The 15,262-nt window shown below is 42.2% G+C and overlaps 1 protein-coding gene across 1 annotated transcript in view; it reads left to right on the top strand.

Moving 5' to 3' along the window:
- The window catches only part of LAMA4 (laminin subunit alpha 4), a 215,080-nt gene that overhangs the window by 38,475 nt on the left and 161,343 nt on the right, over positions 1 to 15,262 (top strand). Inside the window, exon 2 of the mRNA XM_073627106.1 lies at positions 1,877 to 1,978. Within this exon, the coding sequence (XP_073483207.1) occupies positions 1,877 to 1,978 (102 nt within the window). The remainder of the gene's footprint in view (positions 1 to 1,876; positions 1,979 to 15,262) is intronic.

The raw sequence follows: 15,262 nt of genomic DNA, 5'->3' as shown, positions 1-15,262 counted from the left end.
TACAGCACTATGTGCAGCTATGGGCATTGGCCCAAAGCATAACATACCGCTGTGTTCAGATCTGTAAATAAATGCAGCATATTTTGCACCAGTATGCATGAGCCCTTAAAGGTATAACTAATAATGTCTGTCAATATGAGGAGAATTCAAACATTAGCCGTCTTTGATTGCAGCAGATGTTTCATAACAGATACAAGAGCCCCTAGGTTGTTAAAATCTCAATGCTGTCAAGCAGTGAGATACATCTTGGGTGGGACTGACACATATGTTTGTGAGAAAAGACAATCTGATTCTTCTTCACAATGCCATGGGACTCTATAGAGTAATGAAAAAATGACAATCACAACATAAGAAACATTCAGAGAAGAACATGATGAATACTTTATCATTCCTAGCAATTTAGATGTAATTCTTGTCATTTCCTTAATTATGTTTTTGGCTTCCATAAGTCTGTTCAATAAATTAACTTACCGAATCTCAAGAGATCCTTTGACAACTATCTTATTTTAAATATATTATTTTATTACCTGGCTGAGGTTATCCTTCTGTGAAAAAACTGTCACAGCACAATTAACATGGAAGCCAAGGCACCTGGATCAAGAGATAATTCAGTAGAGAAACTACTGTATAGAAATCTGCATTATATTGTGGAAGGACTGTAAACTATTCTTCTAAAATCAGGTCACACGGAGGGAGATTTACTAAAACTAGTGCACACAAAATCTGGTGCAGCTGTGCATAGTAACAGCATCTAACTTCAGTTTGTTTGGTAAAGCTTTGACAATAAAACCTGGAAGCTGATTGGTTACTATGCAAAGATGAACCACATTCTGTGTGCACCAGTTTTAGTAAATCTCCCCCTTAATCTAACTGCCCTGTTTCCTAGTTCTAAAGATGCAACTTCAGAGCTGCATAACAGAGGGCATAACATAGGAAGGCACTATGAATCTAGTCATCCTCAATGGGAAGAGGGAAAAGTGGATGAGCATTTATAACAATGGAGGGTTCCAGCTTCAACAGCCTTCTTCTGACTCAGCTGGGGGCATGCCAGGGGCTGCATGAGGTAAAAACTGAGGAGCCCACCTCAAAGCATTCTAAATAAAACCTGGCGTGTGTTACTTTTTTTTATGTTTTGTATTTACAATACCATCGGGATATATGTTAATCTTAAATTGAAAATTTAGTGCTTACTTCAGTTAGTCTCTCGGTAACATATGAGCAACCTCTACATTCTTTAATGTATGCTGTAAAGTTATAAAACATCTAGAGAACCTTTGAGTCTCTTTGGGAAAGGCCCTCTTCCTGTTTGTTGCTAACCATGCTAGGCATTGAACCAAATCCATCATAGTGCAGTCATTTGCATCTTTAATTTTGACATGGGAGATACAGGACCTCATGCCAATGCACAACGTGCCGGTAATCCTGAAGTTAAATTTAAGCAATTGATAATGAAAAAATGGTGCACACCATTTTTTTCATTATCAACATTTTTGTTAGCGCACCATTTTTTCATTATCAATATTTTTGTCAGAGTGTAGAGGTTACTAGTCAATGATTGCAGCTTTTTCACATGTATTTTTTGGGTGAGATTTTTAAGTCTTTCAAATTTAATTTTATTTTTATATCAGCTTTGGGTGGGTGTGAGGTCCATAGCAGTGCACAAGTACTGCATATTCATTTAGATTTAAGCAATCTTGCTACCTGTCCAGCTTTACATACAGTTTAATATCAATAAAAATTCTGACTTAAACAAAATTTTGATTAGCCCTGAATATGGTTATTAGTTCATTGAATATCTTTTGTTGCCTGAAATTGAATAAATATACTACTTCTTAAAAATGTATTACCAATCTTTATGTATTTTCCTTTTGTGCAGAGATGTCAACCAGGATTCTACTATTCAGTTTCTGGAGAATGTCTACCATGTTCGTGCAATGGAAATGCATACAAATGCCTGGATGGTTCGGGCTCCTGTGTGGTAAAGTCATCTTCATCTAATTTATTCAGTGTTTCTTTGAGCAGAGTAAACATCTGTGTTTATGTACAAGGAGTATGCAAACCATTGAGAAATGTTGCCATTTGGGTACATATGGTTACCAGATATCCATTAATGTAAAATCCATTCTGAAAACTATGCAAATCCCTCTGGGTTGTTTTTTTTCTAGTCTAGATGTTTCTCTTTAAGTGGAATTAAAATTTATAGCCAAATGTAATAATATTTCCCTTAAAAACATATAATCAACATGCACTCAGTTTGTGTTAGATGTCTCTAAAGAAAAAAGGGTAATACCAGTGCCACTGAAACACTGAGACGTTATTGGCAGTGAATCTGACTCATTGTTTTTAAAGATTAGACCGGTTATGGACACAATTTGGAAATTTATACTAACACATACCATAAATGTTTAACAATTTGCAGCAGTCTTTAAGCCAACATACACATAAATGCTTTATTTATAATATTACACCACTTATAACTGGCATATACTACTCCGAGCAGGGTCAGAGCTTAGCTGGAACAGGTATAAGATTTGAATATTGTTCTATGTGTTCAGAATACACAAGCTGAAAACCAGTTTTAATTTAATTTATGTTCAACTTCAAAAGATTTGCCAGGGCAGTCTTGCTTTTTTTGTTAGTGGTCCTGTGAGGGTTGTGTGCCAGGCTGTGTCCTGGGATCACAGTGTGATGATCTGATAGTTTTAGCAGTAGCAGTAGAAGCACCAGCGCTGCCCCCTAGTCCTGTCTTCTTTCTGCCCACACTTCCAATGGTGGCAACAACTAAGCCCATTGGTCCTACCCCCTGCCAACCCACATTCCCACCCACATTTTGCAAATTTGGTATATTGCATGCTGTGCTGTTGTTGGATGAGGCATGTATGCAGGTAAGAAGGTGGCTGACTGGATACACAGCTGGATCCGGTGACTGAATCTGCTGCTCTGTTCTGACTGCACCTACCCAACCTAAGCCAGTCTGGTGAAATCATTTAAGAGAGTAAAAAAATGTTTTCACATTCTTCACTGACCACCAATGTGAGAATTCACTTAACCACAGACCATGTGTGGTTTTAGGGGGACGGGGGCAAGGGGTTAACAGCACTGCCACTGACCACCAATCCGGAGGGAAATGGGTTAATTAACACTGCCCCTGACCACCAGGGAAAAAGTGTTGATTAACAATGCCACTACTACTAATGCTTGTGTATTTTTAAATAGGAGGAGTACAGGTAATGTGAGAGATATAATGTGACACAGTTTAGCCATACACTGTTTTTGCACTTTTTTGTTTTTCAAATGATGCAGCAGCACATCCTTCACTTGTTGCTGAGCATACAAAGTGATCACAGCTCATTCAATCTCACCAACCTGGAGTACTGGACTCTACTATTTACAGTTTGCAATCACCATACTTATCCATCCACCTTGTTGGAGGTTCAGAGAGCTGGTGAGCTATGATCCTTTCCCATGGTCAGCAACAAGTAAATACTGTACTTTGGGCACCCCAAACCTAAGTAAAATGCTATCAACATAAAATAAAAACCAATATACACTCAAAAGAAATCAAAACACCAAAATAGCATCCATAAATCAAGAAGCCTTGGAACAGAAGAAGACAGTTTGCTATCGACAGGACAGCTGCTAAAAGTGAACCACAAACTAAAATTAAAGACAAAAATCCCCCAATAATAAGAACAAACAAAGACAGCAAAGGAGGTGATTGCCCAAAGAGCTGGCAATCGGAGTTAAAGCATAGCATAGCTCCTAACTTATCCTAATCTCACCTTATACAGTTTTTAACTTTCTCTATTCTCACCCACACAGGCCTAAATACATTTACACTATGGCTGCTTCAAGCTCCCCTTTACTATTGAGTAGGTTGTCATATCTGACAGCACCCTTATTGGCCTTTCTAAGCCTTATGATCATGGCTCAAGGGCTCAGCAGTGCATTATGGTTTTAAAAAAATTGTTGGCATCAAATCCAAATCTCATACCATTTGCAGAGGGTATTAATCTAAGCCTCAGTTTACAAAGGAGAGACAATTAAAGCTCTCCTTCTTGTCTCCTCTACTTCTTCCTCCATAGCCCAGAAGAGACCCACAGGAGTAGATAATGCTAGTATCTTTCAGGTGTCAAAATAAAGTGGAAAGTATGAACATTTATCTCGGCCTTCTCTAGGGCTGAGATACTACTATTTTATGGAAAAAAATGCCCCTGAAGATAGAAAAATGTTTTCACTATCTTTCCAACACTACGCATTGGTAGTGCCTTTAAAAGTCCCACCCCTAGGGGGATTCTCCATTTCTATATTTACTTGGGATGTGGCACACCTTTTCTACAGTTTATTCTGGACACCCCTATTCACTATCTATCCAATTACATCTGTTTAGGCAATGAAAAAATTCAAATGTAAAGTGATTTTGCCACTTTGATAAGATAAAGGGTTGCTGACAGGTATAGAGTGCCTAGGGGTTTATAGCCCCATTCCATATGCCTAAATTCCAACCATTCTGGTCTTCCCAAGCTGTAAATGTTGAAGCTTTTTGCAACACTCAAAAAAGAAAGAACCCTCAAATTAAAGCCTATATATGCTAATATAAATGAGAATAAACTTGAAAAGTTTGTGTATCCTCATCAAATGGACGAGAAGTGGAAAAAGGATAGGAGTGGGAGCTTTCAGAAAAAATCATATATGTGTAACTCAAGAATAAATAAACCTGAATTTAGCTCACCTGCCTCCACGCTTGACAAAACAAAAACTCTCACAGCCCACCGTACATCTCAATAAGGCAAAAAGTTTAATGGTATGAAAAAGTTAAAATCAGCAATGGCACCTTCCATGTTTTCTGCACTGCCAAAGTCCCTTTAGAGCGACTTTGATGCTGAGGGGTAGAGATGTTTACACATGCAGTAGCTTTTTGTGCCCCTACTGCTGGGCTATTCTGATTGAGAAAAGCATTGTCACTTCCTTATAGTTTTAAAGTTTTCCCATGCACTTCGATTTCCAACACATTCCTATTACCCAACACATTCCTTTTGGGAGGCAGTCCATCATTCTGATGTGCCAGTAACAATGTACGGGGACAGAAGGCAGTTGGAAAGCTTTAACACTATGGGGGTTATTTACGAAAGGCAAATCCACTTTGCACTGAAAGTGCACTTGGAAGTAAGGTCGCTGTAGATCCGAGGGGGACATGCAAGGAAGATAAAAAACAGCATTTAGCTTGCACATGATTGGATGATAAAATCAGCAGAGCTTCCCCTCATTTCAGATCTACCCCTTAAATTTAGAGCAACTGCACTTACAAGTGCACTTTATAAAATATGGGATAGATTTATGGCATTTTTAAAAAAAAATTATTTATTTTTTTTTTTTACTAGTAATAGCGGCGATCAGCGATTTTTTTTCGTGACTGCGACATTATGGAGGACACATCGGACACTTTTGACATATTTTTGGGACCATTCACATTTATACAGCGATCAATGCTATAAAATTGCATTGATTACTGTGTAAATGTGACAGGCAGTGAAGGGGTTAACCACTAGGGGGTGGGGAGGGGTTAAATGTGTTTCCTAGGGAATGCTTCTAACTGTAGGGGGAGGGGACGCACAAGGGGAGGAGACCGATCAGTGTTCCGCTGTTCTGGGAACACAGATCGCTCTCCTCTGAACTGACAGGACGTGGATCTGTGTGTTTACACACACAGATCCACGGTCTGGCCCGGTTAACAGGCAATCGCGGGTGCCCCCCGCGGCCGGGAACCCGAGGCCGTCATATGACGTCCACCCAGGATGGGAGATCCCATCTGTGGACGTCATTTGACTATAGGCGGGTAGGGAAGTGGTTAAAGGAATATTGACTGTGTAACAACCTACTTAATCAAGATTATGCATTCCAAAGGACTCTACAGGAATCTTATTGGTAGCCCAGTGCTCTACATAGACTGTGCATCTATTTTAGTGCGAGGGAGGGAGTCTCGGATACAGAGTGATTTCACAATTGAATACATGAATATATGAAAGATGTTTCACTTTCACATCTCGTTCCTGACGTTTGAACCTACTCTAGACCACTACTACCAGCCTCTGGAAACATTTAATCCAGTGTTTGGTTGTCTTCACCATTTGCCATCGGTCTGTGTTTATTTGGAGCTGGGACTTTGGTGCAATGTCCATGCTTTCTGTGGTTCATCTTCACTCCTTTACCTCACAGGACAATTTTGCCAGCTACCAGGGTGTACAATTCCATCTAAGTTTCTTCTCTTAAAGCGGAGGTTTACACAAAAATGGAACCTCCGCTTTTTGGAACCCTCCCCCCCTCCGGTGTCACATTTGGCACCTTTCAGAGGAGGAGGGGGGTGCAGATACCTGTCTAAGACAGGTATTTGCACCCACTTCCGGCATAGACTCCCACGGGAGTCTATGCCTCTTCCCGTCCCGCCGCGCTGTCTGCTGGGACACACACGGGTCCCAGGAGATAGCGGCGACCAGTTAGGATGCGCAGCGTGACTCGCGCATGCGCAGTAGGGAATCGGGGAGTGAAGCCGCACCACATCACTTCCTGATTCCCACACAGAGAATGGTGGCGGCAGCTGCCGAGGACCGAGGGACGGTTCGGCCTCGGGTGCCGACAACGCTGGATTCGGGGACAGGTGAGTGTCCTTATTTTAAAAGTCAGCAGCTGCAGTATTTGTAGCTGCTGACTTTTAAAAAAAAGAATTTGCGGGACTCCCTCTTTAAGTAGCTTAGTGCTAATATACAGTACCTCACCGCGAGATTGTGTTTCCAGCGCGATCCCATCGCGCTGCATCTCGGCGGCAGGGTACTGTGTATGTCGCGCTGGCTCGTTGATCGGGAAAGGAAAACTCTTTTTCCCTTTCGCGATGAGCAACAGGCAGTGCTGACAGCTGTCTGGTATGAATCCTGAGGGGGAATGCCGCGCCAAATTTTAAATGAAAAAAACGGCGTGGGTCCCCCCCCAGGAGCATACCAGGCCCTTAGGTCTGGTATGGATTGTAAGAGGAACCCCCTACGCCGAAAAATCGGCGTGGGGGTCCCCCCCCAAAATCCATACCAGCCCCTTATCCGAGCACGCAGCCCAGCCGGTCAGGAAAGAGGGTGGGGGCGAGCGAGCACCCCCCCCTGAACCAGGCCGCATGCCCTCAACATGGGGGGGGTAAGTGCTTTGGGGGAGGGGGGGCCCGCGGGCCCCCCTACCCCAAAGCACCTTGTTCCCATGTTGATGAGGACAAGGGCCTCTTCCCGACAACCCTGGCCGTTGGTTGTCGGGGTCTGCGGGCGGGGGGCTTATCTGAATCCGGGATCCCCCGTTAATAAGGGGGCCCCCAGATCCCGGCCCCCCACCCTATGTGAATGAGTATGGGGTACATGGTACCCCTACCCATTTACCTAGGGAAAAAAGTGTCAATAAAAAAAACACACTACACAGATTTTAAAAGTAATTTATTAGGCAGCTCCGGGGGTCTTCTTCCGACTTCGGGGGTCTTCAACCGACTTCGGGGTCTTCTTCCGTCTTCTCCCGGTGTTCAGCTTCTTCTCCCGGGCCCCTCCGCTATCTTCTTTCAACTCTCTTGCTAGCGGGGGCCCGGTCTGCTGCCGCTGTCTTGTCGCCGCTGTCTTGTCGCTTCTTCTCTTCTCTTCTTCCGATGTTGACACGACGCTCTCTCCTGCTGGAATGCTGTGTGCGAGCTACGCAGCCATTTATATAGGCAGTGACCCTGCCCCTTGTGACGTCACAGTCCCAGCATGCGCCGGGACTCTGGCGTCATAAGTGGGCGTGACCCCAGAGTCCCTGAACATGCTGGGACTGTGACGTCACAAGGGGGCGAGGTCACCGCTTATATAAATGGCTGCACAGCTCGCACACAGCATTCCAGCAGAAGAGAGCATCGTGTCAACATTGGAAGAAGAGAAGAGAAGAAGCGACAAGACAGCGGCGAGAAGACAGCGGCAGCAGACCGGGCCAACGCTAGCAAGAGACCTGGAAGAAGATAGCGGAGGGGCCCGGGAGAAGAAGCCAAACACCGGCAGAAGTCGGTTGAAGATCCCCCGAAGTCAGAAGAAGACCCCCGGAGGTGCCTAATAAATTACTTTTAAAACCTGTGTAGTGTGTTTTTTTTTAATTGACACTTTTTTCCCTAGGTGAATGGGTAGGGGTACCATATACCCCATACTCATTCACATAGGGTGGGGGCCGGGATCTGGAGGCCTGTTTATTAAAGGGGGCTCCCGGATTCCGATAAGCCCCCTGCCTGCAGACCCCGACAACCAACGGCCAGGGTTGTCGGGAAGAGGCCCTTGATCTCATCAACATGGGGACAAGGTGCTTTGGGGTGGGGGGGCCCGCAGGGCGCCCCCCTCCCCCAAAGCACTTACCCCCCCATGTTGAGGGCATGCGTCCTGGTATGGTTCAGGAGGGGGGGGCGCTCGCCCCCACCCCCTTTCCTGACCGGCCGGGCTGCATGCTCGGATAAGGGGCTGGTATGGATTTAGGGGGGACCCCCACGCCGATTTTTCGGTGTAGGGGGTTCCCCTTACAATCCATACCAGATCTAAGGGCCTGGTATGCTCCTGGGGGGGGAACCCACACCGTTTTTTTCATTTAAAATTTGGCGCGGCATTCCCCCTCAGGATTCATACCAGACAGCTGTCAGCACTGCCTGTCGCTCATCGCGAAAGGAAAAAAGTTTTCCTTTCCCGATCAGTGAGCGATCTCGGCGCTGGCTCCCGCGACGGGGCTCTCAGGTGTCCAATCTCGCCGATAAAAGCGGCGAGATTGACACAATATCACGGTCACCTACTGTAGAGGACATTATATACAATATATACAACACAATAGCACTTATGGTTCTACAATACAACTGTAGAGGTGGTCACATTCTTTTAGCAATGTATGTGTCTTGTCATATGTGTGTTTTTATATGTAGCTTTCCATAACTTTTTCATACTATTAAACTTTTTGCCTAATTGAGATGTACCGTGGGCTGTGAGAGTTTTTTGTTTTGTCAAACATGGAGGCGGTTGAGCTAAATTCTGTTTTTTTTTTATTCTTGGGTTACACATAGTGTTGAAGCTTTCCAACTGCCTTCCGTCCTCGTACATTGTTACTGGTACATCAGAATGATGGACTGCCTCCCAAAAGGAATGTGTTGGGTAATAGGAATGTGTTGGAAGAGGAAGTGCATGGGCAAACTTTAAAACTATAAGGAAGTGACAATGCTTTTCTCAATCAGAATAGCCCAGCATTGGGGCAGAGCAGTAGGGGCACAAAAAGCTACTGCATGTGTAAACATCTCTACCCCTCTGCATCGAAGTCGCTCTAAAGGGAATTTGGCAGAACAGAAAACATGGAAGGTGCCATTGCTGATTTTAAGTTGCATGCTCTTGGGCTTGCAGTTCATACTTGACAGTAGTCTAATAGATTCCTTTTAAATGTGTTTTCTTTAGAAAATATTATTTATAAAAATCACAAATTTCAAAATCATTCACGTGTTTTTGTAAATGGATTTTCTGTTGTCTATGTTTAAATACTGACTTCTCAAAGTACAGAATAATTATGTAGTAGAAAAAAGGGATCCCTTTATGACCATATATCTTTCTTGTGTGGTGTTTCCATTCTAAGACTAGCAATGGATCACCATCACATGTGGAACAGTTAGGACAAGTTTTTTTACCATGACAATATTTCCTCTCATACTTAACCTACTATGTATTCTCAGTGAAATCATTTAAGCAGAAAGGCATAAAGTTGAATGTAACTGAACAAGGGAGTCTTTGTGTTTGTGATGTTCCAGAGGAAGAAGCGTAGATTATTAAATCTGGAAGGCCACAGCCAAAAGTGCCTATTTAAAATCTTTGAAATGCCAGAGGCAACTTGTAAAATCTCCCTTTAAGTAATATTTGATGTGTTTTGAGATGACCCTTTCCTACCCACAGCTCTTAACATCAGAGCAGTTCCTTCTTAACTTTGTCATAAGTACTCTGGGAAAAATGTTTAATTTAGCAGGAGCAATGATTTGCACAAAAGGTATGCATATGTAAGTTGCCTGTACATGATTTTTTTTTGCAGATTTGAATAATAAAAATTGCAATATAAGATATATTAAATATGATCAGAAGTTATCACAGTTCAGCATATTTGAAATGGTAAAACTAGAAATGTTTTGTTGGTAATGAAAAGTATGGACACGAACTCTATAACTACACCACTCTTAACCTTTAGCAGCTACCTTTCTGGGATGCTTTGTTTGAATCTACTATTGTGATTGCCCCAGGATCTTATGTAGATGGTGAATTCTTGGATGTGTACTGAGGAGCGCATATTACATAAGTTCATTTCACATACAAGTCTTTTTAAATGTTTGCTGGTTTAGAGCAGTGGTCTCCAAACTGTGTCCCCTTTCTTGCTTTTATCCCTTGGAACACTATTCCATCCATTGACTCCAACAATTGGGCACGTGTTCTCTCATTGACACCAACAATTGGGCATGTGTTCTCTCATTGACACCAACAATGGGGCATGTGTTCTCTTATTGACACCAACAATTGGTCATGAGTCCTGCCACGGACATCGACAATGGAGTGCAGTTCCGCCCAATGACACCAAAAATGAGGCACAATTACTCGTACTGACACCAGCAAGGGTCTTGATTCCTCCAAAGGTGGTGTACGGTTCCTCTAACTGACACCAACGATGGGGCATGGTTCCTCTGACGGACACCAATGGTGGGGCATGGTCCCTCCAGCTGACACCAACGGTGGGGCACGGTTCCTCCAACTAACACCAGCGATGAGGCACGGTTCTTCCGACTGAAACCAACGGTGGAGCACAGTTCTCCTGACTGACACCAAGACATTTTCTACTCCCACTGGCCTCAGTCAACCCCCCACAGTCTGAAGGACAGTATACTGCCCCTTTTATAAAAAGTTTGGGGACCCCTGGTCTAGAGCATCAAATACCACTAATGTGTTTCAGGGGAAAAGCCTTACTCTTCTTTATGATTTGAGCATTCAGTAATATTCAAATCATGATGGAATGCACTAGGGAACGTTTGTTATTTACGTATCTTATGAAGCCTGACTGAAAAACTTATAGGACATTGCTAAGGATGTCGCTAAGAGAAGCCTAGTTATACTGGTCACCTTCATTATCACAGTAGTGAGTTCTTTCTCTGATTCAAACCCCCTCACATGCGCTTTTTCTCCCCTGATACAGTAGCGCTGGGCTCAGCATTTGAGAGCTCATTCCTTTGATGGTGAAGATCAGCAGTAACAGATAGGCATCTCCTAGCAAGCTTTTAAGCAACGTCTTTGAAGTATTCAAATGACATTATTTAACTTTAGCCTAAGCTGCACAGCTTGTTTTTATCTATAGATGCTCCCTATCTGCATAGGCATAGGTAAAAATGAGCTAACCCTTTAAAGTGAATGTAAAGATTAACACGTTTATACTCACTTGCTCTGGGCAATGATTTTGCACAGAACTGCCCCTTACCTCCTCCTCTGGGGCCTTCCACTAGTGATCTTGGCTCCTACTTTTCTGTGCCTGCCCCTACAGCAAGCTACTTGCTATGGTAGCAGAGGTGTGTTCTAGCTCCTGAGATAGGCTGTGTGCACCCATAAACACACACAGTGAGGCTCAGCCCCACCCTCTGCTCTCAGCTCACGGGATTTTACTGATAGCCCATAGACCAATGGCTCCTGCTATTCTTAACAAAGCCTGTGAGACCAGGAAAAGAGGGAGAGAAGACTTGCAGCCCAGCACATCGCTGGATTGAAACTGGGGTCAGGTAAGTGTTAGGGAGGGGGGAACACCCCAATGAAATTTTTTCACTGTAATGCAGAGAATGCTTTAAGGTAAAAAAAAGTTAAGACTTTAGAATCAATTTAAGACTTGATAAAGACTAGCATCTTTTAAAGACATTAAGAATGGCTAGCTGATGTTCTTATTCCATTAGGAGATGCTTTTAAAGTGGTTGTAAACCTTTACATATACCCAGTGAAGTGACTGGTAATACACAGAGATAAAGTGAATCTTCCTACATAAGTTGTACCTGTCTATCTGCAGTCTTCTCTTCTCTACACCTGCTCAAAGTCCAGAATTTTTTATTCAGAAAAATAGGGGGTAGAGAGCTGAAATCCCACACTGCAGAGCTCAGTGAGGAGAGATAATTGGAAGGAAGGGACACACCCCCATTCACACAGCACACAGCAACAGAGCTGAGGCGGTCAATCAGCTGGAGCTCCTTCCCCAGTCACATTTATTCTCTTGGTGTCAGGAAAACTTCTCAGAAGTGATTCATACTGATAGCAGAGGAATGAAGCAGCAAACAGAAATGACACTTAGTGATATTAAACAAGACAAGTAAATACTATAGAGGGATATGCTTAGTTCACATTTCATGTCTGTGGTTTACAACCACTTGAAGTGAAATTAATTTTTGTACTAGGCTCCTCGGTACACATTCAAGAATTCACTGTCTACTGAGTTATCCCTGCATTGCAATCAGAGAGGTTAAAGCCTAGGGCCAGAACTGGGTCCACCCACTATACATTTATATCAAAGAAAGAAAGGAAACGTATATACATCAGAACCAAATATCTCTCCCTTTGGTCCAGCACTACAATACACACAATAAAAATTTATGTGGCAGATTACAGATCCTGGACAGGCTAGGACTAGGGCTAGTGGGTGAATCAAACCAGAGGGTATAACATGGGTAATAATTAACACGCTAGGGTGAAAAAATCAAGCTGGACATAAACAGTACCAAAGTTTGAGACAGAAGCATAAATAAGGGTAGTGCTAGAGACTGTTGCCAGGGGTAACAGGAACTCAAAACCAAGGTAAGGAGCTAATGGCATAGCAAGGAAACATAGGCCAATGTCAACTACCAGTGTCAACGCATAACCAAAATATTTTGGAGTTGACAAAACGTCAAGTAAAAAAAAAAGCTCTAAAGTCCAATTAAACTCTGACAATGTATCACTAGTAGGAAGTCAGGCTGTATATACAGTAACAAATGTGATCCTCCTTTACTTCTTTATATTTCACTTTAGCAGTGTTGTTGATTAGTGCACTGTTTGGGGGAACTGTGTTTATCTGTGGGTGAGCCAGGCCATTGCTTTCTGTGAGAGAGTTGTGGTCCAACACTACAGATTGTTGCAGCACAAGGTATTTTTACCCTTGCTGCAGCACTTATTAGTCAAATAAAAACGAAAGATCAGATATATCACCATAAGGGTATATTTGTGCTTTTTATACGTATTTGGAGTTTGAAGCACCTGTAAAGCATGCAATATAAAATAACATAAAATGTGCTTTTTCAAATGTCATATTATCTGTAGCTTGTGTATGCTCAGCTTAAATATCATCTCCTAACTGTGGTAATAAAATATTCAGACAACTAGCAATGCACAGATAACAAAGGAACAATTTCCATCAGTGAGGAAAGTCACAATGTTGCTGGACTGCAGCCAAACAAAATCTCGGTATGGTCAGTAAACCACATATGGATGTTATTATTCTCTCTCTTTATATACACAACTATATACACAGTACGAGTGTGTGTGTGTATCTAGTGGTGCTGTTTTGAGCATCACCTCCCTGTAGCTTTTTCTTGACCAAGTAAAATGACAGTTAACCTACACAACATTTTGACCACATTAGTGAACAACTGAAGTTGTTTTTCAATTGCGAAGGAATTTATGTGAATTCTTTAAAAAAACAAAAGAGCAGGCTCTCTGCATGTGGTAACAGCTGGAATTATCAGAAGAGCAGATAAGCAATATGTAATGACAAATGTTTAAATTTTCCAAGTAAAGCTGGCCATAGATGGTTAGAATCTTAGCCCATTCAGCTGAGATTTGATCCATGTATGGGCAGGGTTCCATTGATTGGACTTTGGTACAACCAGCATGCTGGATTTCTAGCATGCGATTATTGACAGTGGCTATCACTGAAATCCCTGCTGGGTATACCATTCCCATCAATAGCATAAAGACATTCATACACAGCACTGTTCGTTACTTAATCATATGTGTCATAACATATAACAAAATAAAAACCAAAGTTAAGTCTCTTAATTCCCAGCCATAAGTGCACTCTCTTATGAATAAAGTTTGCCAATTATAGAACTTACTTACTCGGGCTTTGTTAAAGAAACAAAGGGAAAAAAGTGCCATAGTGTAGCATTTTTTATTATATAAAACTGTTACTCCAATAGTGCACGAACTTGTATACAACTTAAAACCACATCTAGACACAGAAGCAAGCCTCGGCTTGCTTTTCACGGACCAGAAGTGTCCACGGGGGGACTTTTTTTTCTTTCAGTAAATTAACTGTCCTATCGAATGGTACTGGGGCATTTTAGAGGAGGAAAAGGAGTCAGGACAAGAAAATCTAAGCAGTGCTGGAGTATATGGAAGACCCTGGCAGGGGAGATATCCATAAGCGTAATTGACTCTTATGCTTAACAGCAGAGGGTCAAAAATCTCTCATGAGTGCGGAAGCATGGAGGGGGGCATGGAGTAATCACAGGAGTCACAGTGGATGAACAATATTTGGCACTATAATTGGTGGACTTTATTCACAAGAGAGTGCACATATGGCTGGGATTTAAGAGACTTTACTTTTACTTGGCTTTTATTTTATGTTATGCCACATATAATTAAGTAATGGACAGTGATGAGGATGAATGTCTTTATGTTGTTGAGGGAGCTTGATGGTACCCGTGAACAGCGGAAGTGCAAATAAGTCACAGTTAAAGCTAATAGTATTGATTATTAATTTTTGAATGCATTTCTTATTTATTTAATTATTTGTTTATTTGCTTTGGAATTTATTGAAATTAGATATTAAGATTTTAAGTTAGATATATAATACCCATAGCGTAGGTGTATGGGGTTTAATCCCATCAACAGGCAAATTAAATAAGCCTGGTACATTAGTGTTCCACTGGGCTTAGGAAATATAAACCATAAACACAAATAGCAAACGTGTGATTGTTGGAGCAAGGAGATCACATTTCCTTTATGTAGGCTTCTCATAAGGGGCTCTGATTTCTCATACATCTTGCAATTATAATTAATCTAAATAAAACCAATCTGACTTAGTATTTTTCAAGAGACAATTTAGAGTTCCTCTAATATTTGATGTGTAGATGTGAGAAAAAATATCTCGGTCAAGATTAGAATTCCTACACACACTGATTGTGGGATGATTGGTAATCTGCCACTTA

This window comes from Aquarana catesbeiana, linkage group LG04, assembly GCF_042186555.1.
Source record: "Aquarana catesbeiana isolate 2022-GZ linkage group LG04, ASM4218655v1, whole genome shotgun sequence".
Lineage (NCBI taxonomy): Eukaryota > Metazoa > Chordata > Amphibia > Anura > Ranidae > Aquarana > Aquarana catesbeiana.
This window is presented reverse-complemented; position numbering and strand designations above follow the sequence as displayed.